The 25,422-nt window shown below is 37.1% G+C and overlaps 2 protein-coding genes across 2 annotated transcripts in view; one reads left to right on the plus strand and one right to left on the minus strand.

Moving 5' to 3' along the window:
• Positions 1 to 3,110, plus strand: part of LOC129261725 (potassium/sodium hyperpolarization-activated cyclic nucleotide-gated channel 3-like) — a 42,481-nt gene extending 39,371 nt beyond the window's left edge. The window contains exons 8-10 of the mRNA XM_064099349.1: positions 757 to 1,000; positions 1,799 to 2,063; positions 2,832 to 3,110. Coding sequence (XP_063955419.1) covers positions 757 to 1,000; positions 1,799 to 2,063; positions 2,832 to 3,045 — 723 coding nt within the window. The 3' untranslated portion in view covers positions 3,046 to 3,110. The remainder of the gene's footprint in view (positions 1 to 756; positions 1,001 to 1,798; positions 2,064 to 2,831) is intronic.
• Positions 3,111 to 9,536: 6,426 nt separating this feature from the next.
• LOC129261724 (basigin-like) overlaps positions 9,537 to 25,422 on the minus strand; it is a 41,398-nt gene continuing 25,512 nt past the window's right edge. The window contains exons 2-6 of the mRNA XM_064099904.1: positions 21,479 to 21,745; positions 20,481 to 20,762; positions 17,735 to 18,043; positions 16,691 to 16,826; positions 9,537 to 16,139 (exon numbers count right to left, since the gene is read on the minus strand). Coding sequence (XP_063955974.1) covers positions 16,076 to 16,139; positions 16,691 to 16,826; positions 17,735 to 18,043; positions 20,481 to 20,762; positions 21,479 to 21,745 — 1,058 coding nt within the window. The 3' untranslated portion in view covers positions 9,537 to 16,075. The remainder of the gene's footprint in view (positions 16,140 to 16,690; positions 16,827 to 17,734; positions 18,044 to 20,480; positions 20,763 to 21,478; positions 21,746 to 25,422) is intronic.

The following is a 25,422-nucleotide window of genomic DNA, read 5'->3' on the forward strand; positions in this document are numbered from 1 at the left end:
ACTTGCAGCTAGCCCGGCGGCACGACTGACGGGCGCGCTAGCGCAGAGGCGATGGTCGGACAGCGAGCTGCGGCCGCTTTTCACCAAAATTGCGACCGGAACGGCGTAACGGAAAATATGCGAAGCCCTGGAGCGGATTTTTTTCTTCTTTTTTCTCGAGAAGAAGAAAATGCTATGCTCTGGAGCGGCTTTCTTTGTTTTTTTTCTCAATAAGACAAAAATGCTATGCCTCGGAACGGAAATTTGAGTGTAAAAATGGGGGTCCCCTCCGCGGCACATACCCACTATGCATTATATACTGAGTGCCCCCCCCCCCCGGGTTTTCAACCAATCAACAGCGTGCATTTGCGACTTGCGATTGATTTTTTGGCTTGCGTTTAACGCAACTCTTTCTGCAACGGGCCCCTGGTGTGTTAAAAAGTGTGTTCAGTTCAATGCATACTTAATCCCATTTCCAATATTTTATTAATACAAAATCCATATAACGCGGCCAAGGAATACATTGAAAATACAATGCATGCAAACGAAATATCAGAATTGGATATGAAACTAAAAATATGTGAATAAAATTATGTTTGGTATTTCTCGTCGAATTTTCAGTGTTTGTTTTTCTGACTTTATTCTGTTCAAATCGCATACACTATTATGCTGGTTTACAATTATTATATCGAAGAAATAAAATTTCACCCGGAGATAACCTCTACATTTTCCAAAATAGGTCTAATAGATTTCACTTTTTTTTCTCTCCATCTTTAGGATGTTGCAAACTATAATTGTCGCGACCTGGTCGCTTCCGTCCCATTCTTCGTCGGTGCCGATGCCAACTTCGTCACTCGCGTGGTCACATTACTAGAATTCGAGGTCTTCCAGCCCAGCGACACCGTCATTCAGGAGGGTACGTTCGGTGATCGTATGTTCTTCATCCAGCAAGGCATCGTCGATATCATCATGTCTGATGGCGTCATCGCGACGTCGCTCAGCGATGGCTCGTTTTTCGGCGGTAAGGCTATGATATTAGGGCATCTTCGCAATCACTACGCCGACACTTTCTATAACGCAGAGAATTTTTGTGAATTAATATTAACATCCTTTGTCGAAAATCGGTGAATCAAAACTGCAGTGTCTTCCTAATCTCTGGACAAACGACATATTAGCAATTGTTCGTCCGGTCCGAATCTTCGGACGATCTGCTGTCCCGTTCCATCAGCTTTCGATAAAAACCTCTTAGCTGTCCATTGTGATTTGACTTGCATTTTCAAAAGAATTGGTGCGTTTTAGAAAACTTCTGCGTAGTGATTTCGAAAATTCGCGAATAAGGAAGGAAGGTGGAAGTCGATAGTGATTTTTATGAACTGATTGCAGAATGCATGAGTTATTGAAAGCTAGAAACCAAAGGAACAAAGGCTTGATGTCCTCTCAGGATATGTAGACTATTTTTCAGTCTTATCATGATTTTTCACAAGATAGTGAATGCACCAACGAGTTATTTTTACTCATGGTCATCGTCTCTAGTTCTATAATTTCAAATTTTGTATTAGATTTCAAAGTCCACCGTGACTAGCATCTTCTGAGGACTTTTGTGCTTGCGTGTTCATTTAATTGTTTTCTTTTTACATCAAGCAAAGAATGACGATCGAGACATGACTTGTGTATTGTCTTCTTAGTATCAATGAAACATGCCAAAACTTGATGTTTTTAAATCATGTAAATCAAAATTAGTAAAGTTTAGTATTCTTCTCCTCTCTTGATCACTTATTTACGATTTTTCTCTCAAATTTATTTTTCATGTCATCAACAGAAATCTGCCTCCTGACCCGCGAGCGCCGCGTGGCCTCGGTGAAGTGCGAGACCTACTGCTCACTCTTCTCGCTCTCCGTCCAGCATTTCAACCACGTGCTCGAAGAGTTTCCCGCCATGAGGAAGACGATGGAGGAAATAGCCGTTCGTCGTCTGACGCGCATTGGCAAGGAATCGAGCATGCTGAAATCGCACCTACAGAGCCCCACCATCCGGGATACCGCCCCTCTCTTTCCACTTCCTCCCGAGACGCCGTCATTTGTCACGTGAGTACTTTACGAAACGTGACAGGAGTTTTAGCTCCACGACAAGCGACGGATTCAAGAACATAGAAAATACATTGTCAAATGCCATTCATGACAAACACAACTAAGAAGTCTTTGTCGAAAATTGGTGATTCAAAACAGCAGTTTCGTCCCGGACTCTGGTCAAACAACATATTTGCAATTTTTTCGTCAGCTCTGGAAATTAGGATGAAACTCTTGTTCTGGTTCACCAGTTTTTTACAAAGACGTCCCAGCCTTTCTTTGTCATTTGACGGGCATTTTCAATACATTTACTGTGTTCTTGAATCAGTTGTACGTCGCGGTGCGAAACTCTCTGTTACGGGATGTAGCCTACAACGTATGTGATACAATGGAAACATAATATCGAGCCAAGACAGTCATACTCAATAAACAAGCCTATAATTATCATGGTGAACAATATTCCCTGCACCGACGCTATGAATGAATAATGTCGTCAAAAATTATGTCATGAAAATCATCATCATGCATGGGTGCTGTAGCATTCCCGCATTCACAGAAGGGATATCAGATCCGTTTCCAGGCGATTTATCCACCCTGTTACGTCATAATGTTTTATTAAAGTCTAAAGTCTGCTTAAGCCTTTGAAATGTTTTTGAAGTGAGCAATTTTTTTTTAAAGATAATATGAAAATGATTATTGTCATTTTGAATTTGAATGCACACTGTTTCGCACATATTCCTTTGTCTTTATCAGAACCCCTTCCTCTTGCTTTGTGATTCTCCGCAGTGACATGCAAAGGAATCGATTCTTCAACGATGACGACGACGACGACGCACCGAACAGGACCCGCGCCGACGTCGAACATGGTTCACATGAGAACGTCATCGCCATCATGGACGGGAGTCTCTCTGACCTTCGGGTGGAGAACGAAATCCACCCCAGTAGATCGACGATCAGCGGAAAAAGGAGGAAATTTCAGCAACACACAACCGAACTTTGAAACTAACAAAATGCGGCGATTCCGGAGATTTGATAATTACGCAAAGCAGACTTTTGTTTTTTTACCTGATAGGTGAAGAAGAAAAATTGTTATCGTAAATCAGATTTGTAAACTTAGAAATCATAATTCGAAATTTTTTTAATGCCTTTTATGGAGGAAATACTCAGAACAACGTGTTGGTAGCCGCTATAGAATTGTCGTCTTGCCAAACTTGTATTATGAGAAATATACTCATTATGGCGCTTCTATACTTACAAAATGAAACGAATGCTTTATTCAACACACTTATTCAGATATTGTTATCTGGTTTAGAAAGTCAGGTATTTTCTTAGTAATTGTCAGCAGAGCCTTTTCTCTAATCCTGATAAATGAATGAAATTTATTTTTAAGAAGCATATTTTGAAAGGATTGGCTGCACAATTGCTGAATGTTACGGCTGAGGATAAGGATTTGATATATGCAATGAAAAAGAGAAAACAAATATTTTTGTAACTTTATGGCGGAAGATAGTGAATTGATGATTAGAACATGGTGTGGGATCTAGGACGATAAGTAGCTGTCCTTTTACACTCTCTACAAAGCTTTAAATCTATACAATTATTGTTGGAAAAATCAGAGTGCAATATCGATGAAATCTTAGAACTTTATTCATAAAAATAAGAATAGATTGCTACATTTTGAGTCGAGATTCATTTGTCGCATCTTGTCCCATCTTTTCTACCTTTCAAATCAGCTCTCTCTCTCTCTCTCTCTGTCTCTCTAAGTTAGGTTATCGACTATCTTTCCATTACCCATCCTTCGTTTGAGATATCTATCTATCTATATCTATTTATCTATCTATATATCTATCTATAGCTATCTAGCTATCTAGCTATCTATCTAGCTAGCTAGCTAGCTATCTATCCAGCTATCTATCTATCTAGCTTTCTATCTATCTAGCTAGCCAGCTATCTATCTATCTATCCATCTAGCTATCTATCTACCTAGCTATCTATCTATCTAGCTAACTATCTAGCTATCTATCTAGCTATCTCTCTATCTAGCTAGCTATATATCTAGATATCTAATTATCTAGCTAGCTAGCTATCTTTCTAGCTATCTAGCTATCTATCTATCCAGCTATCTATCTAGCTATCTATCTATCTAGCTTTCTATCTATCTAGCTCTCTAGCTAACCAGCTAGATATCCATCTAGCTATCTATCTACTTAGCTATCTATCTATCTAGCTAACTATCTACGAGTAGCTATCTATCTAGCTATCTCTCTAGCTATCTATCTATCTAGCTAGCTATCTATCTAGATATATAATTATCTAGCTAGCTATATATCTATCTTTCTAGCTATATCTCTAGCTATCTATGTAGCTAGCTATCTCTCTAGCTATCTATCTATCTAGCTAGCTATCTAGCTATCTATCTATCTATCTAGCTATCTATCTATCTAGCTTTCTATCTATCTAGCTCTCTAGCTAGCCAGCTAGATATCCATCTAGCTATCTATCTACTTAGCTATCTATCTATCTAGCTAACTATCTACGAGTATCTATCTATCTAGCTATCTCTCTAGCTATCTATCTATCTAGCTAGCTATCTATCTAGATATCTAATTATCTAGCTAGCTATATATCTATCTTTCTAGCTATATCTCTAGCTATCTATGTAGCTAGCTATCTCTCTAGCTATCTATCTATCTAGCTAGCTATCTATCTTTCTAGCTAGCTATCTAGCTATATCTCTAGCTATCTATGTAGCTAGCTATCTCTAGCTATCTAGCTAACTATCTCTCTAGCTATCTAGCTAACTATCTCTCTAGCTATCTAACTGTCTATCTAGCTAGCTATCTTTGTATCTTGCTATCTAGCTATCTATCAAAACAATGGGAAATTTCTTAATTTTTAACAGTTGTTTAAAAACAATTTCAATCTAGCTAGCTATCTAGCTATCTATCTATCTAGCTATCTATCTATTTATCTAGCTGTTTAGCTATCTATCTAGCTATCTATCTATCTAGTTATCTATCTATTTATCTATCTAGCTATCTATCTATCTAGCTATCTATCTAGCTAGCTATCTATATATCTAGCTATCTATCAAAACAATGGGAAATTTCTTAATTTTAGTTGTTTAAAAGCAATTTCAATTTCAAATTGGCCACAAATATAGGTGATGTCATAATGACGTATGGTAAGGACGACTATTACATTTTCTTCGATGCAACCCCAGGGAAGTGTTTCATCAACATTATAGTCCGACAAGTTGTCAGATCTGACAACTTTCACTGATTTTGATCGGCTAAGAAGCACTGTTACTATGGCAACTGTCGGATAAAATGGGACGTACTTGTCGGACAAAACGTCTGACAAGTCATTTCCTGAAATGCTCTCCTGATATTCGAAATCCAGCATTGTCTAATAGAAGTGGAGGAGAAAATTGGTCATCCACATAATAATAATAATAACTCTTATTTACCCAGGGTAGCCACTCTCAGCTGTAAGCTGTTCTTCCAGCGGGCCCTGCATAACATAATATGTTATTAGTACCCTTCTCCATTCTCATGTGTCGAGCGCCTGACAAGGAGGCAGAAGGTCCCATTTTTATCAGTCTTTGGTATGACTCGGCCGGGATCGAACCCACGACCTCCCGTTCATGAGGCGGGCGCTCTACCACTGAGCCACCATGTCCGGTCTACATCTACATTTTTCTCCGATCGAACACTCGAAGAACTTTAAATTGGTGGAGGAAGTCCTAAAAACTCAAGTTTGTTACATTTTGAGCTTTCTTTTTAAAACAAGATAAGGTATTTCATGAGGCCTAAACAAATGCGAGCGCTAAGCACCCACCGATTTTGTTTTATCCATGTATTAAAACCTCAAAACGAAACTCTAAGCACTTTTTGTACTCATGAAAAAAGCTGCGTATCCAACCCCCCCCCCCCCCCAAAAAAAAAAAAAAAAAAAAAAAAAAAACTGTAAATTTGACCAGAAAAATGTAGGGGTTCATAAAAAGGATTGACTTACATACCTCGGTAATCAAACAACGTGAGCCCGCGATGAGAACTGAAAATTTTTGATATTCAGACCTGAAAAGTGAACATTTCAAGAAGGTGAAAAGGTGTTTTTATAAAATATTATTGTATAACTTTGCGTAAAAATGCATTCGGAAGGAATAATTTTGGACAGATTTGGCACACCATTTTGGGTTAATAGTCTCAGAAATTAATTATATATTTTTTTATGTAACTTCAGGGGGTTTCATTTTTATTAAACAAGCGCATGTCAATAATAAATTCTAATTGGTAAAACAGTGCCTAATATCATAAATAATTATGTGCGTGTTCAAATTTGGTAAAAAAAAAAAGAATTGAGACAGTAGTTTTGGCACTAAAATGCCACATATGGTCAATTTTGAGAGGTTGCTATAATAGTGATCAATATATAGCTTGCCATCATAGATCACATATGTATTTGTATGATGCACAGAAGCCTATATATCCGGATTGTTAAACAATCCTAATGGATGTGTATATGAAATTAAACACTTCACTTGATATACAAAGAGTCGGTCAGCTCTTTCGAGCAAAGTTATTAAATCAAATAAAGAATTTCTGCTTTTTGATGTTTATGTTTACATACGACATAGACAAGATTCTTGAATCTATAGCAACGTGTATTTTATATTGTGAAGAATGCAATAAATACATATTTATGATTTTGTATGAAACGAAAGACTCCTTTGAGTTGGATTTTTAAGTGTTTTAACTGTGAGCGAAAAAAGCGACTCGACACTCTTTCAACACCAAACTTAAAGGACAAGTCCACCCAAACAAAAAGTTGATTGAACAAAAAGAGAAAATTCTTACAAGCATAACCAGAACATGTCATCAAAATCGGATGTAAAATAAGAAAGTTATGGCATTTTAAAGTTTTGTTTAATTTCACATCCCGAACGGTATGCAAATTAGCGGACTGATGACGTCACTCACTCACTCACTATTTCTTTTGTATTTTATTATATGAAATATTCGAATTTTTTCCTCATTGGAAGGTGAAACAAGTTTTTTTCCTCCATGAACACGGGAAATTGTTTTAACATTTTATGATCTAGTCAAGCTAGTCCTTATTGTCAAATATGTAAAAACTGAAATATTGTACAATGTTTTTGAGGTAAGCAATTTTTTTTTGATATATCCAACAATAAAAAAAAAGAAATAGTAAAGGAGATCATCGACTCTCGCATTTGCCTGTTGCTGAGTTGTGCATAAAAATAAGCGAAACTTTAAAATGTCATAACTTTCTTATTTTACATCCGATTTTGATGACATTTACAGCATTATGCTAGTTTGATTTTCTCTATTAATTCAAATCTAAATTTTCTGGGGTGGACTTGACCTTTAAAGATGAAGTTCATCCTAACGATAAGTTGGTTTCAACATAAACCCTTCTAAATCTTAGTATGGTTGTAATTTGAATTTTATGTTTTAATAGAACATGATAAAAATATTTTTTTCTGATAGAAGGGGGTATGAAATGACGTGCCTGATATATCAAGGCATACATAAATTGACTTTCGATTTCTTTTAGAAAGGGCATTTTCGAAGTTTATATCACAGGATATGATATTTTTATATCACAAAATATGAAGGAGCTGCTGGTCTGTGACGTCATAAAATAAAAAATTGAAACATTCATAAGTCCGTTATATTCTTTGAAAGATTTTCATAAAACATTGATCGGTATTTTTTCCCATGTTTTCTGATTCTATCAGAACCAACTTTTCGCCAGAGGGTGAGATTTACATTTAAGATCACAAGGGCGGAGAAAAAAATGGAGAGAATTATGAGGCAAGGTGGCAAGAAAAGTGTGGGGAGGAGGGGGGGGGGGTGAAATCGAAACCTTGATATAGTGAGACGGAGAATAATGAAGATCATCGGAAGAAAGACTGGAGAGCGAACTAGTGAAATAAAAGGTGATGAGAGGGTTAACTTTAGGACGTGAGATGCAGAATATAGAATAGAAAAGGGAGAATGGGAGACAGAAAGCAAGAAAGAGAGAGGAGGGGAGAGAGATTGGGGGGAACAGAAAGGAGCAGCGTTCTAACCCCCTCCCCTGTTAAAGATTAACAAAGATTAAAGTTTGATGAAAATTGAATGCTCTCCCTTTTAAATGTTCATCAATATTATTTCGAAGAATAAAGTTTGATGAAAGCCGGATGTTTCACCTTTGAATGTTTTCACTGACGTACAGATGGGAGTGCCCATCCCCCCCCCCCCTAAAAAAGAGAGAAGTTTTCGTGACCAAGATAAAAGCTTTCACGACCAAGAAAATAAGGGAAGAAAGGAAAGAAATGGAGGTGTGAATTGACATTTTCCTAAATATTATGCCAAAATTTGTCACAAAATTAAGATTTTTTTGTATGAAAAAGGTCAGACTTTGTGCTCAGCCGCTTCGCTCGCTTGTATAAGCTTTTCAGGAAATTTGCCCCATACGCCTGCAAGTCTAGCCCCCTCAACTTTTTTTGGCTCATTGCGCCACTGAATATGTTTACCAATGAAATATAACAATGAGGAATAAAGATTGATGAAAGTCATTAAGCCAGATGTTTCACCTTTTGAATAATATTATGTTTACCAATAAAATAGAAGAATGAATGTTGTTTGAAAAAACTGAAGGTTTTAACATTCACACTTTGTATTTAGTAACATTTAGTTTGTATGCAGGCGTGAAATCATTTTTCCCCCTCGGAAGTGATTTTTGCCATGACGAGGGTACTTTTTAAACAATGACTACATTTTCATTTAGTCGAGGTTAAATTTTGTCTGAAAAAATATTGAATATTGAAGTTGCTTCATTTTACTACTCAGAAATCAGATATTTGACGTCAGATTTATGTTTTATGTATAGCTTTAAGGGATGTAATGCCTTTATTTGGGATTGACATTTGGGAAAAGGCCAACTGAACCCCCCCCCCCCCCTCTTAGCAAAGAGCTATCGTTTGACCTCATGCCACTTTTTATTTCTTGAGCTATATTTAAAATTTCATCATTCATACTATTCATGTTATTGATATTGCAAAATACCTTGAATTTTAATATCGAACAAATATCTGAAAATTTCCTGAAAAATGTAACTTCACATTTTGTGGGAAAATATGAGTTTGTAGAGATATCCTGGTTGGGTATTAAATTGAAAACAGAAATACTGACTTTTCCTGATTATTCTAATGCTAGTACTTCCTGCGATTGTGGCACAAGAAGTGTGATTTTAACTTTTACGAAATTGACTTTTAGAAGTAACATTTTGCCTTTGATTTATTAATGCAATCTTCTCACAGAAATTAATAAGTAAATGATGGAATGCTCCTCCCAGGTAACATGGCACAAAAAAAATATTTTAATTAAACATTATGCTATTTTGAACAGGGTGGGGTTACTTTTTTAAGTAAAATTAATGACACAAGATACAATAAAAACATTTCCAATGCAGACTTCTTCATATTGTTCGTTTCCAATAATTACACACCCAAGTCTTTAATTGAACAACCATACAGTCACATTTATATAACCTTAAAGTCACACATTCAAAGCAAGATAGGAGAGACATCACCTAAAAGTTGAAATATTTCAATATTTTTCAAAAGACATACTAACAAATTCATTCGATTCTAAGTGGAAATCAATCACTTTCATTCTATTTCAAAATTCATTCATATCATTCTTAAAATAAGAAAATGAAATATGTTTATTGGGAGGTGATATGTAAAGTGCTTCCCTGAAGAGGTTGCACATTCATATTCAAACTGAGGTGTTCAAACTGACACCCATTGGTGGCCCCAGAGGACCACACCCTGAAGTGTTAGAATACACCTTAGAGCTTGAACATAACACCAAAAGTGTCAAAGTAACAACCAAAGGTGTTGTAAAAACACTCATGGGTGTTGAACTAACACTGTAAATTTAAAACCAAAGTAAAATGACTGACATGGTACTTAAGTACACTGGTTATAACACCACAGAATTTGCTGAGATATATATATATATATATATATATATATATATATAAAGTCTCAACAAATGTGACCTTTTGAGCAGTAATAATTATAATTTTTCTAAATAAACTCGGCAAACTCTGCGTATAGCTAAAATTCAGATGTTGATACGTGACATGAACACTGAACAACGACCGGAAATATGATCTGTGGAGAACTGTTTACCTTGCTCAAGTGTTAAACCTTATGGTTTTAACAACAACTGTAACCTATAACAGCTCAAACATAGAGCCAGATTTGAGATACAGTATGTGTAGTCTACAGCTACAATAATTCAGACCCTTCACAACTCCCTAGTCTCAGAGCGATATCACATAGTAATCACACTATCTAATTCCTAACTTTATTCCTAATCCTTTTCTCATCTGTAGAGTTCTGAATGATCAACTCAATTCAGGGCAAGATATGTCCTCCATCTGATTAAACTGAATCCAACAAAAGGGGTTACTTTCACTGAATATAAGTTTGAATGGTTCCTTTCAATTCCTATGCTGTATCCTGCACAGACCACCTACTGAAACGCATTGGTGAAACCCTGCCAGCCCAGATGTATCCTACGCCTAACTTATCTACAATGCATACATTTTTATAGTGTCTACTTCTCATTTATGTTAATATTGAAACCAACTACGAAGGAGTTTGTAAATGCATAATCATTATCTCTAATCAATTTATAGATGTCCATGAGACAAATATTAAAGAGTTCTATCTAATTAATAAATTTCCTTGTTCATTTTCCAATATCTCACTCATACATAAGACTATAAAAGTGCGCATGTGCGATACTTACTTGAGCACATATCAACAGAGAATCACGGTAATACATGGAAGTATTGATTTTTAATTATTGACTAAGAAGTCTTATAGAGGGATTTTTTTTTTAATCTATTCAATTTCTGAGAGAAATAATATTTGACACAAAAGTTCTTCAGTTGATCTGATATTCCTTTGGACTCAAAGTCAAAAGACCATCTTTATGGAAAAGTCATTGAAATATTTTATGTTTATTAAAGGTACAGAAAAAATGTTATAAATTGATCACACCCTCTCCCCAAACAATTCTAGCACTTTGTCCATCTTAATGCCATCATTTTTTAAAGGTAGATCTTTCAAATGATTATCCCAACCTCCAAATCTATAATGTTCAAAATCTCAATTTCATCATTCTTCACTATTTCTTAGAAAAAAGGTGGGAAATCAAAGCTTTGAATATAAAATGTAGAACTGAAGTTAGAAAAAAAAATGAAATTGGCAAATACAGGATAACTTCCATAGAAGAAATAGATTGTATTAGAGCAAAAACTATTTATAGTTACAATATTCTCATACAAACAAGACATCTTATAATAGAAAAAAAAGTTACAAAATGATGGGTCAGCATAAATTCCTATGAAATATAAAAGTTGGAAAAAATAACTATAACAAATCTATGTGATGTGCACGAAGACTAATAAAATTTCCACACACCAATAATTAGTTAATAATAGGCAATGTCTCCACAAGTTCATAAGTTATACATGAATCAAGTGCTGGTCATCATAATACATGATATATATATATATATATAGATAATTTTCAACCATTATTCATAACCTACTGAGGATACAGTAAGAAAAAGATTAGTTAATATAACAATATATTCTTGACAATACACGCAACCAATATATATTTTCTCGTAATCAGCAAGAAATGCTTTGATGAAGGAGAAAAAAAAACGTCCAGCAGCAACAAAACTCACATCCTCATAAAGCACATAAAACCACCCACCCACACAGATACACACAAACATACATACATAATGCATACCTGGGTAAAAAAAATTGTACACAAACCACTTACTAAACTACTGGAGCTTTAAAAACAAATTAGTCAACGAATCTTCTGATTGCTTATTCCAACATGCAAAGTTACGGCAGTAAATACAAATTAAGAAATAAAAAAAAAACACCAATAATGCAATAACTTGGTGGAAATTGGCAATCACCGTGCAGTAATATTATAATGAAAATACATGTAAGTAGAAGCTAGAAGAAAACCTTTCCCAAATGAGATGTTTCTTGTTTCTTTCAATCTTTCTGCTTGACAGCTCAGAAAAACAGATAAACATTAAAAATGCCTTATTAACATCTGGTATACCATCATCATAGGGAGGACCCGGGGGGGGGGGGCACTCAAATCATATTTTGATGGGGGTGTGCCTAACGAAAACCTGAAATGGGGGTCTAAGGAACTGACCACAGTGGTAAAATACAGGGTCTTGGGACCTAAATATATACCGGGCGGTGTGAAATACAGGGTCTACGGAACGGGATTGCGGTACAGTGGGCGCTGGCGGTGCGTGGAGCTGCTAGCGGAGGGAGTTGTGAAGCCATGCGGGCAGCTCTCGCATGCGGTGCTCACTCTGGACAATTTTGGCAGGGCTAGGGAACTGAGATGTTTCCTAACAGGGTCTTGCGAGCGGGGCAGCTTTTGAATGGAATTTTTGTCAATCGGAGTATCTAGAGAACTGAAAAAGGGGGTCATCAAAGTCGAACGTCCCTGTACCACCAATATATAAGAGTGCCCCCCCCCCCTGGGGGTGGACACTAATTTGTACAAGCTCCTAAGGTTTGCATATGATTTTCATACAGATTTACGATCATTGTAGGATCAACAATTTTCTATAGCACAAAGTTACACAATAATCGTACTATCAGTGCAGGGGCGTTGGATGGCTTTGCCTTTGACCCTCAACGATGCCTAAAGAATGACACCGTACGATAATCATAAATAATGTAAAAACAAAAATCCTAGCCTGTAGACACCTACGATGCCATCAAATATCATAGGCTAATCCATCTTATGGTAGCAAATGCAAATAAGGCATAAGACGTATACAGAATGAGGTGTTCCGCATTCGCTCAAGTTACGCAACACTGCAGTTTAGTATACCCGGACAATACAACTTAACAATTATGTACACTTTCAATAAAATAATGCCATAGAAACGAAATAATCTCTCTAGATTAAAAATTTGTAATATAACGGACCGGTTCCTCTCAAACGAAGGAAAAAAATAATTACTCATCAACAGAGACAAGAGAGATACAAACAGAGAGCAAACTGGTAGTCTGAAAGCACAGACTCAAATATGAGACTTGAACAAATAATACCAAGTCTGGGGTGGAGACTAGACTCTAAACCTTATGGCCAGTATGCACAGAGGTAGTTTCAATTACCATGGTACAAAACCATGGGCTAAAACTTATAACTTATTTCATCGCGTACGCTAGAAAAGTACAATTATAATTATAAATGCGCGCTTCAGTCAAAAGGCGCTACATTCATGCTAGAATGGAGCACGTTATGTCAAGAATTCTGCATAGTCCAACATTTCCTAACATGGTACAACTAAAACCTCTTTTGAGAATACCGGCTTGTGATAGGAGTCACAGTACAGTGTACATGAGAGACTCTAGTCTCGTACTTCAGACTCGGCATCATGCACTATGTGAAAATCAAGAGTCTGTGCCTGCAGACTAATAGATTGAAGTGGGGGAAAACCACATCAAGCGACATTTACTAAACAAAAAATCAATATTCTACATTCTCATCACTATGTTTGTGCATTTTTTAGTGACCAACAAATCCTGATGTGTTGTACTAAAAATTCATATAGATCAAATATTTGATAAAGAAGATAACGTTATTTCAAGAGTCTCGATACTTTCAAGACATTAAAATGAACAAAACACACATGTACAGTATATCCTTCACCATTCTTTTTTTTTTCTAGTATAAATGAGGCATGGGTAATTTATGCATACCCTTATCATACAAAATACAGCGTAACATGTAAAATCACTTAACATAACAAGTGTATTGCTCTGATTTTCTTTTCCTATTCAAACTCTTCATCCACCAACAAAAATAAAAAATAAAAAAAACATCTAAAGAGCTTTTCTAAAACACTAAACATATATTTCTGCTCATTGCACCACTTATGAAACAATAATTGGTTTTGGATCTTACTTGTACACATGTACCTGCAAATGCCCTTTATCATAAAACCAAACAAACAAAAAATGGACCACAGTGAGGTACTTACAATCAATAGACCCATGGATGGTGTTGTTTTTGTTTAAATACTATAATCCTTCACCTACACCTTGACCCTGTTACACAAAAACTTACAATTGAATATGGGATTGATCTCTATGATCAACTACATTGATAACTATGTATGATCAGTTTTAAATATCATCCCCATGATCAATCGCTAGGCTTTATGTTCCAGGCCGCTTGCATCGGAAGGTTAAAGTTAGGGGTAGTTCACAATTGTAGCATGCAGCTTTCAATCTCGAGTGAAATCCCATCTAGAGTGACCAGACAGGAGAAACACAAAAATGTGGCCTTTATAGACAGAAGGCTGCTATGGACACACCCCTTAATGCATCTTTTTATTGTATCTTTTCTGCAGTCCCCATTGTTTTTTTTTCTATGGTGAGTGGTGACTGTGTTGATTTGTAATGAAAAGCTCCCTGCCAGTTTCCTGCAGGAAAAAGAAGTCTCAGTTTTTCGGAAAGGTTCCTTGTATACCACATCTGCGTCTAGTCCCGCCTCTCAGACATCTCAGACTGAAACACAATCAAAACTGTCTATAAAGCAACCACATGTCTATAGTGAAACCTGTCTTCAATGATCATCTAAATTGTCTCCCATTTGAAAGGAACATTTGTCATAGAACCTGTCTCCTGTGGCCGCTTTTTTTCTATTTCCCTTGGATGGCCCTACTACACTGGTTTGACTCTACGCATGCTGCAATCGGGAACTACCCTCGGGAACTAGTCAAGCCCTCAGTGTTCATTTCCAATTATCTTGACAAAATATCAAGAAAAATAATTACTGTTTAAAAGAAATGTGGTCTGTTCATTTCACACATAAACAAACTAATAGTTTGGTTTTCTTTCTGATAGGGAACTTTATATGGTCTGAATTAAAGAAAAACACAACCAAAATGAAAGGTCTTTAAGAATTCAACTTAAAGTTCATTGCTGTCATTAAAGATAACGGAGTCTTCAATTTTATGTTGTCATCAGTGTCACTGTGTTACAATGTTTTTACACACAAGTTAACCTGTTGACTACTGAAATCTTTAATTCCAAATAGACTCTGTACAAGAATCACCTGGTTCCAGGAGGCAATGGGTTTGAGATTTCATTCATGTCACAATCATCACGGTAACGCATTGCCAACTGCAGTTCATTGATCATGGGAACTGACTTCATTTCAGGGAAAAGAGGCGATCAGCGATATTGTCTTCTTGATGACTGAATCGAAACTCCGTAACGATAGACGTAGTTATCCGGTAACAACGTGGCCAACCCTTGGTGGAGAGAGGTAATGCAGACAAAGATGATCTTGTTTTCTACCCATCCAACAGTTGACAAACATTGCTACAGAATACCAAAGGCTTATTAAAATCACAAACCAAAAACTGATAGTGGAAAACTGCCAACAACAAAAAATCCACAATGGTAAAAGCACCAGTAAAATAAAATTACATGTCAAGTAAAATGTAGACAAAATGTTAGGAATTTAAACGTAAACACAAACTCAAACAGTAATTTGCATCTATTTTAAGCATATAAAAAATAAACTGAAATAGAATTGATTTGTCCTCTGAAATGTCAAAACTCCTTCAAACATCATTCGGACAGCATTTTGTTAAACAAAGATTAATACACTTAGTAGAAAATTAATGTAATAAAAATAAGTTACCTAATAGAAAGAGAATGGACTATGATTTAAGGATGTAAAATATAGAATAAAGGTTACACTGTTTTCATTATGAGGGGGAGAATAAATTGAGGTGAAATGACATTGTTCGATTGATGATGTTAAAGAATGGCTTGTTATAATCTGATTGGAAGGTCACAGGTTTAAATGGCTACTGAGGGCTCGGTTCCGTTTCCGCCCAGGCGGTCCTTCGCTGCGGAACATTCTGTCATTCTTTGGATGATCGCATCCTTATGTCACTGTCTCCATCGTTGATTTGTTTCTTCTCTTTCCTGAAATGACCAAAACAAAATCGATTAGATTAAAACCTTCTTTTGGCTTAGGTTACTAGTAATCTCCCCCAAAGAGAATGTAACTATTCCAATGGATCACTAGATTAAATGTACGTGTATGCCTTACAATGTGTTTTATTAGATAAATTTTGTGACTTTTTTAACATGAAAATATATTTTGACTGGCTGCCAGAGCAAAATTACATATCTGGGTGTTTTCTTTTTGATAAGAAAAAAAACACATCACAAGCATGGAATAGTCTGTAGATTTCTGATTTAAGATTTCTAATAATTAAACTTTTAAAGATTTAAAGGGCCAAACTCATTTTGAAATAATTACCACAACAGGCATTTATCTTTGAATTTGCATTTTAATGGAAAACAGGTTAAATTCACCCATAAGTTTACTCAATTATAACTCATTATATGACATGCATTGCAAATATTAACGCCTGGGGGTTAAATTCAGCATATGATGTCAAATAGTGTGATTTTACTTGGGTAAAAAAGGGGAAAATAATGTTTTAAATAAATTGAGGGGGTGGTCTTACTTGGGCTCATCATCATCTTCGTCGTCTTCGCCATAGTCCTCTCCCTTGCTGCACTTCTCGTGGATGAGTATGATGATGATCAGGATGACAACCTCTGTCACAATTCCAAGGAAAGGCCACAGAGCGGCAAGACGATCTGCATATATAAAGAAAGATTTCAAATTACAATGACTCTATCATTGCATTCGTTTGAAAGTTTAGTTTGGCTAATAGGTGTAGATTATGATGTCTCCATAATACAAAAGAAGCAAAAGGTATTAAGAGACTAAATGTATGTACACACATCTGTGTGCAGGGAAAGTGACCTTTGGAAGTATTGAGTTATCATTTTGGTAATCCCTACTCTTTACAAACAAAGACTTATTCCCCAAAGTGCATTATCTGTGAAAAGCCTTTTATAATCACATTCATACAATGAACTTGATTGATAAAATTCACAACCAGGGGATGTTTTTATGAAATGCAAGGGTTTCCAATAGCTTCTACCAATTGTCAGTAAAATCACCAACTTCTTCTTTCATGAAATGCTCCCCATAACCACACCCATGACCCTGATATGGCCATTGCTAGACACACCCTCTGGATTAGCTGCATTGGTAGCAGTGAAGGTGTAGTTTTCACTGTATCCATGGATCTGCCCCAGAATATAATGTTTAATTTGTTGATGCCATACAATCATCTTCGACGTTTAAGATCTTCTGATTCAAAATTGCTTGCAGTTCCTTAATCCAAGAAATCATGGGGGGATCGGTCATTTGCACATGCTGGATATTTCTTGTGGAATCAGTTGCCATATTCCATCCGTAATATTTCAAATATCAACTGTTTCAAAATTGCTCTAAAAACCATTTGTTTAAAATTGCCTTCAAGTAGCTTCTTCTCATTGTCATAATTGTGTTTCTTTTATCCTTTGTCTTTTCCTGCTCCATGTAATTTTTCTTATTTCCTTTTCTGAGCGCCTTGAGCACATAATCAATGTGGATTTGGCACTTTCAAAATAATCTATATTATAATTAGTTCTTAAGAGCTAATGATTTAATTTACCTCTGACTCTGAGAAGAATGTCTTTGGACACACCCTCAGGGTTAGCTGCATTGGTCGCGGTGCAGGTGTAGTTCTTTCTATCCTCTTTGATAATGCTGACAATTTCTAACTTGCTGGTAATGGTGTGGGTTGTGGTGGTGTTCTTCAGGGTACAACGCTCGGGGCAAGCCTCTGCAAGGTCTACTCCGTTCACCTTCCAGGAGATGGAGGGCAGGAGAGCAGCAGTGATGACGTGGGCTTCACACTCTATCAGGGCGCGGTCACCTTCTGTGTACTTGACAGACTTCTCGGCCGTGAGGGTGATAGCACCTGAAAATTTTCAAAACATAGCATTCCTGCTGAAGACATATACTGTGTTTGATCCCTCCTACATTGAATGTGGATTAGCAATTGACTACCATAGATTTTTAGAGGGTCTTGTATTTGGAAAAGGTGCAAAATGGAATTATCACATTTAAAAGTAAACATGTATTAATCATTGTCTTTCAAAAGAACTTTATGACTTCTGGCAATCCAGAGTGTGTGTTCACACCTTTATGCATCACATACCACGTTACGGTAAAATTGCTGATCAATCTACAGCAGCTTCTTCCACATTCTGTTTGCCTCATCCCAGATGGTCTTATTCTCGATGTCTACACATCAACCTACAGGGTCACCAGCTTTTCAAGAAAAATTCCCTGATAATTATTTAAACCCATTCCGAGTTTCGCATGTTTTCTAAGTTGTTGCAGTGAATTACATGTATTTTCAGTATAAAAACAATCATGTAAAACTAATTAGTACCACCATAACCAGTAATTCAATGGATGTTGTTTTGATATGCAACAAAGAAGAGTCTGACTGACTACTGTGCTTTCGACTTTTGGGCTGATCAAAATTCCCTGATTTTTCCCTGATTTGAGGCATTTTGCCCTAATTTGAGGCATTTTTAAAAATCCAATCCCTGATTTTTCCGACTGGATAAAAGTAAAATAATTTTCCCTGATTGGCTGGGTACCCTGACTAATTTCCAATTAGGCTACATCAATTTCATCTAATATCCACTTGGTCTAACACCAATTAGCCTTTATGGTTTAATAGAAGAGCTGTTTATGAATCAAATTTTCATTTGACAAGTACAGGACAAAGTGGAAATAAGAATGCCAATTTGGAATTGGTTTAAATGAGAATTAGACCAAGTGTAGAGTAGACCAAAATGATAGGAGACCAAATGGGTTTAGCCTGTTAATGGACCAAATGGTGATTAGACCAAACTGATAGGAGACCAAATGGGTTTAGCCTGTTAGTGGACCAAATGGTGATTAGACCAAAATGATAGGAGATCAAATGGGTTTAGCCAGTTAGTGGACCAAATGGTGATTAGACCAAACTGATAGGAGACCAAATGGGTTTAGCCTGTTAGTGGACCAAATGGTGATTAGACCAAAATGATAGATCAAATGGGTTTAGCCAGTTAGTGGACCAAATTGTGATTAGACCAAAATGATAGGAGACCAAATGGGTTTAGCTAGTTAGTGGACCAAATGGTGATTAGACCAAACTGATAGGAGACCAAATGGGTTTAGCTAGTTAGTGGACCAAATGGTGATTAGACCAAACTGATAGGAGACCAAATGGGTTTAGCCTGTTAGTGGACCAAATGGCGATTAGACCAAAATGATAGATCAAATGGGTTTAGCCAGTTAGTGGACCAAATGGTGATTAGACCAAAATGATAGGAGACCAAATGGGTTTAGCTAGTTAGTGGACCAAATGGTGATTAGACCAAACTGATAGGAGACCAAATGGGTTTAGCTAGTTAGTGGACCAAATGGTGATTAGACCAAACTGATAGGAGACCAAATGGGTTTAGCCAGTTAGTGGACCAAATGGTGATTAGAACAAAATGATATGAGACCAAATGAATTTAGCCTGTTAGTGGACCAAACGGTGATTAGACCAAAATGATAGGAGACCAAATGGGTTTAGCCAATTAGTGGACCAAATGGTGATTAGACCAAACTCATTTCCATTTATGCTCAATATTATACTGTTTATTATACTGTAAGAATGCTTGTCTGTAAAATTGTATTTGATTTGTATTACTTTATATTACTTTGTATTATGTTTTGAATGGAAATGGAATAAAGAATTTAATTGAATTGATAGGAGACCAAATGGGTTTAGCCCGTTAGTGGACCAAATGGTGATTGGACCAAAATGATAGGAGACCAAATGGGTTTAGCCTGTTAGTGGACCAAATGGTAATTAGACCAAAATGATAGGAGACTAAATGGGTTTAGCCACGTTAGTGGACCAAATGGTGATTAGACCAAAATGTTGGGAGACCAAATGGGTTTAGCCAGTTAGTGGACCAAATGGTGATTAGACCAAACTGATAGGAGACAAAATGGGTTTAGCCCGTTAGTGGACCAAAATGATATGAGACCAAATGAGTTTAGCCTGTTAGTGGACCAAACGGTGATTAGACCAAAATGATATGAGACCAAATGAATTTAGCCTGTTAGTGGACCAAACGGTGATTAGACCAAAATGTTGGAAGACCAAATGGGTTTAGCCTGTTAGTGGACCAAATGGTGATTAGACCAAAATGATATGAGACCAAATGAGTTAAGCCTGTTAGTGGACCAAACGGTGATTAGACCAAAATGATAGGAGACCAAGTGGGTTTAGCCTGTTAGACTAAATTATCTAAGAAGTAGACCAACTACTGGTAGACCAAGTAAGTAAAAACTCATCTTACCTCCGACATTGACTGAAGCAGACTTCGAAGCCTCGTCAAATGTGTGCGTACAGGTGTAGACTCCGGCATCTTCTGGGGTGAGACCACGGATGATCAGAGAGCCATTATTGAAGACTTGGACATGACTGGTGTCGTCACCACCTGTTAAGGTCTCTGGGGTACCATCCTTATCAACGCTCCACGAAACGGTCTGGTCTGTGGTACCGTCAACGGTGCAATTCAAGAGCAGGTTGGCATCCTCTACAAACTCGGGCTCAGCGGGACTGACAACAACATCCCTCACTGAAGAGAAATAAAGTGTCAAAAAAAATTCATAAACAATAACATCTCATGACACATTTGAGAATAACACTCTGGTCTTTGGTACCACCAACGGTGCAATTTAAAAGCAGGTCAACACCCTCTATAAACTATAGCTCCACATGACTAACAACAAAATTCCTCATTGAAAAGAAATAAATAAAAATAGAATAATGGAGGGGGGATGGTTGATCATCTTGTATCAGAGCTAAAAACAAAATTATAATTTCTGACTGAAAATTAGAAAGAATCAAATACCAGCACAGAATTACAAATTTGCTCTTGACAAATAAAAAGCAATTATTTTGCTAATAACAGTTGTCTATGAAAATCATTGACTAATCAGTGAGTAATCACATAAAAAAAATATTCCCTTTGGGCCACACGACATGAACTTTGAAATCAATTAATTGTGAAATGGATATTTATATCATTATGTGAAATTACTTTTACAAACTGTACAACCGATCACTTAACTTTGTTTTCAGGCCCCATTACTTCTAGGAATGCCATACCATCATAGGCATTACTGAAGTGTAATGTCATAGGGGCCCATAAAACCAAGCTTATCAAGCTTATAAATTAATGGTAACTTTGCTTGCATTAATCATTATATCCAATCAATTGGACAAACAAATTGTACGGTCGATCACTAAAATTTTGGGTTAACAGGCCAACTTATTCCAAGAATGCCATACCTTCATATACGGTAAGAGTGACGTCATAGGAGGCTCCTTGGTCATCTTTACAGCTGTATATGCCAGAATCATTCTTGACAACATCAAATATGGTCATGTTGGAGTACGTGAGTGGTCCGGACTGGACGGTCACCACCGTGAAGTGCCCCTCAGGTCCAAGCTTCTCATCCCCTCTGTACCACGCTGTTGTAGAATGATCCCCCGTACAGTAGAAAAGGGCATCGCTTCCCACTTCTACATTGGGTTCCGGAAGCTGGGCATTCACCACTGAAGAAAAATGGGAGATCAGAATAGAAGGGGAAAGTTAATTGGTATCAGTTTTAGGAGACTTTGACGGAGATAGTAATCCTCCTTTAATATCAAAGGGAAACTACATGTAGATAGATTATCCAATGCACACAGTTAAAATTTATGCCTTTAATACCAGATCAAGATATATTACATGTCTAATCTTCTAACATTTTCAGATGAACTCTGTGATCAGTGACATTTGACCTTGTGACCACAAAATCTAATCTGGGTTCCGTTACAACACAAAGGTTAGCGATTGATCGTACGCTTGATTTTCATGATTGATTGTACATTGTAGTCAAATCAGTCGTAGAAAATGTTCTACGATCATTGCTAAGCTTTGTGTTACGGGCTCCAGATCACTGTCATTCCCATACAGGAGTCGAGTTTGAAGTTGAGCTCTCAAACATTTCTTCAATTAAAATAACAAGATACTTTCAGGTAGATATAATGATCTCTGACTTCTGATCTTGTGACCCCGAAATCTAATTCAGAGTATCAACACTCCTATATCTTGGATAAAGTTTGCAGTGTATCAATCAAATGGTCACTACTGCGAGAATGAAAACAGGACGGAAAGGAGAAACGGATATTGCCTCCAGCATCCACCTACATGTACATGTAGCCGGAGGCAGAAAATAATACTTCTTTGATGGGGGATACTTTCATCTATAACACTTAGCACTGAACCCTGTAATAATAAGTGGTAGTGCTGTTGTCGGGAAGACGGGAACAATAATCCATGTCGACATGTCGCTTAAAAATTTATCCCGACATCGACACTGTCGACATGAAAAAGGGACCGTAATTTAGCCTAGGCTCCGTATTAGACCGTAACAATCATTCGATCTTAACTTACGAAGGGTGTCCATTACTTGGGTCAATCGCCCTTGGGTCTTGTGTATTTTTTTTTACCTGCCCCAAATAATCAATGAAACAAGCTTGGAGATTGCACAATCTGGAGCCGGTTTCATATTAAAGGACTTTAAAGAACCAATCAACCAAGGTAATCCTTTTCTATTGCAACTACCTAGGAATCCTTGATTGTGATTGGCTGCTGAACCCCGGTTATGGTAGTTGTCAAAATGGTGCAGTTACGATAGTTGTAAGTCTTCATGCAACAGGCCCCAGTTTACAACTGAAAATATCACTGTGCATGTTCGTTTGATTTTATTCAAACTTTCACTTTTCCACTGCACAATTTTGTTTTCTTCTACATGTATCTGAATGGATTCCCCTTTAAAGTTTACAGAAGCATTGGTGGACACAATTACTAAATACCAGGAGAGCATTTCATGAAACACAAGTATCCAGAGAGTTTCACTGACAACTGTTACAAGCTACTGAAATCCTTGCATCTGATTGGCTCAGAGCGAATTATTCACTGACAAGATGCTTCATGAAACGATCCCGAGGGAGGTTTAGAGATCCATCCATTCAGAGGTCAGGTGAGAGATGACCATTCTGCAATACTCACTGGTCAATTTACCTACAGGATGAAGGCAATGAACTCACTCATCACGCAAAGAAATTTGACCGGAGACAATGCTCTCTCACCCATCAGCCCAACTTTTTTTGTGGTAACCCGTCAAACCTACAAACCTGCCGACTTTTTTTTCCTTGAAAAATTCACCCTACCTCTTATAAATGTTTGGACTGATCCCCCAATCTGCATCATTTTTTTCCTACATTTTAAAAAAATTAGAAAACCAAAGCCATATACATGTACATGTAGTGAGCAAAGAACCGACCCTAAATCGTTTAAAGTTTGGTGTGTAGGTGAATACCTCTATGATATCCAAGAAGTCTCCCTCCCCTTCCCCTGCATGCACAAAAAGAAAATGGATGAGTTTTCCTCTCATACCGTCTATCAAAACACAACCTACCTGAAATTGTTTTCTTTGTTTTTTTTTGTATGGCAAACAATATACATTTGGGACCAAGAAACTACATTCCTAATAGCCCAAGTGGGGGATTACTTGCGATTAGAATCAACTGCGTAGCCAGGATTTCATTTTGGAGGGGGCGGTAAATGCACGCAAAGCGTGCCAACACTTACAGAGCGCGCGAAGCGCGCTCCCTAGGGGGTGGGTGCAGGGAGGGGGAGTTTCCCCCTCCCTCGCGAAGCGCGAAGCTTTTGGTGTTTCATAAATTAAAATGAAAAGGAGCCGTCTCTCTGACTCTAGTACCTATATCAGCTCCAATTCAGTTGACTATATATATTGTGATTTTGAACCTTGTTTTCAAAAGTGATTGTGAACGCACAAAAAGGAATACAATGGAGGAAATTAAAATCATAATAACCCCGCGCGAAGCGCGGAAGCTAAAGCGTTTTATCCATTTTTTTTGCCATGAAAAGGGTCCCGAGAAAAGGGTATTCTCAAAGATATATTGAATACTTCCCTTGGAAAGATCAGATTTGAATACAAACAATTTAGCGACAGTGCATATATCTTTAACTCGCAAAACAGAGGAGAAGAAGTGTATATGCCGGGAGGAAGATATTCCTCCCCGCGCAGAGCAATAAAACTCTGAAATTTCAAAAGGCGGACGTTTCATCAAATGCAGATATCTTTAATACCCCATCGGCTCTAATTCAATTGATTTCCTAAGATTATTGAACTTCATTACAGGAAAATAGTGCGCAAAAAGTTGAAACTTCAGTGATTTATTGAAATTATATAAAAAAGGATGCCTAATTTCTTTGACTTATCCTGAAGCGCTTCATTTTGAATTATAAAGAAAGTGTCAGGAGCCGCGGAAGCGGGGGGGGGGGGGGCTGGGGGGCTTCAGCCCCCCCCCCCACTTTTTTCCAAAACCGTGTACAAAAATGTAAAAATGACCATAAGATTGTGATTTTTTGCATGGTCAGCCCCCCACTTTGAAAACCGTTTCGCGGCCCCTGAGTGTCATTCAAAATTTCAAACTGAGGGCGCAAAACAGGACAGGAGATGAATGTGCAGGGAAATAACATGAAGATTTATAGAATTTGAAAAAAAATATTGTACTTTTTTATTCAATACGACACAAATTTTATACATTCCTCTTTTTAAATTAGGAACCTGTTTGCCGCAAATTATGGTTGTTTAGTAAAGAGCTGAAAAGCGGGAGAAGTTGACTTTATGGAGGTGACGGCAGAAATTGATATAAAGATTTTACCCGCCTGGAGCCGACCCGACCAGAAGTTGCGCGATCAAAAAAAAAAAAGATGACTTCATATACTTCGGCCTAACCTTACTCTAATTCCATGCCATAATGTATATATTTGAACTTTAACTGGCAAGAAACACATATAGCTGAGGTGGAAAGCAGGGTTAGAGAAAGGGTGGAGGAAACAATGGAGAACTTCAATATTGTCATTTAACCGCGCGCAGCGCGGAAGCAAAATTCATATATAAATTTAGAGCAAGAGTGAAGGAGTTTCTCTTTTGAGAAAAAAAATAAAGAATAAAAAGAAAAAAAAAACGACAAAGCTACCTTTCTTCCCTTTCCTCTCTTCCCTTTTCCTTTTTTCCTCTCTTTTTTTCCCTTTTTTTTTTTTTCTTTTTGGGGACGTTTTGGGGGGGGCGACCGCCCCAACCGCCCCCCCCTGGCTACGCGCCTGTGACCCTCATAACTAAATGTTTTCCATTAATGTACAGTATCTCTGTTCC

The sequence above is a fragment of the Lytechinus pictus genome, chromosome 5 (assembly GCF_037042905.1).
Source record: "Lytechinus pictus isolate F3 Inbred chromosome 5, Lp3.0, whole genome shotgun sequence".
Taxonomy (NCBI): domain Eukaryota; kingdom Metazoa; phylum Echinodermata; class Echinoidea; order Temnopleuroida; family Toxopneustidae; genus Lytechinus; species Lytechinus pictus.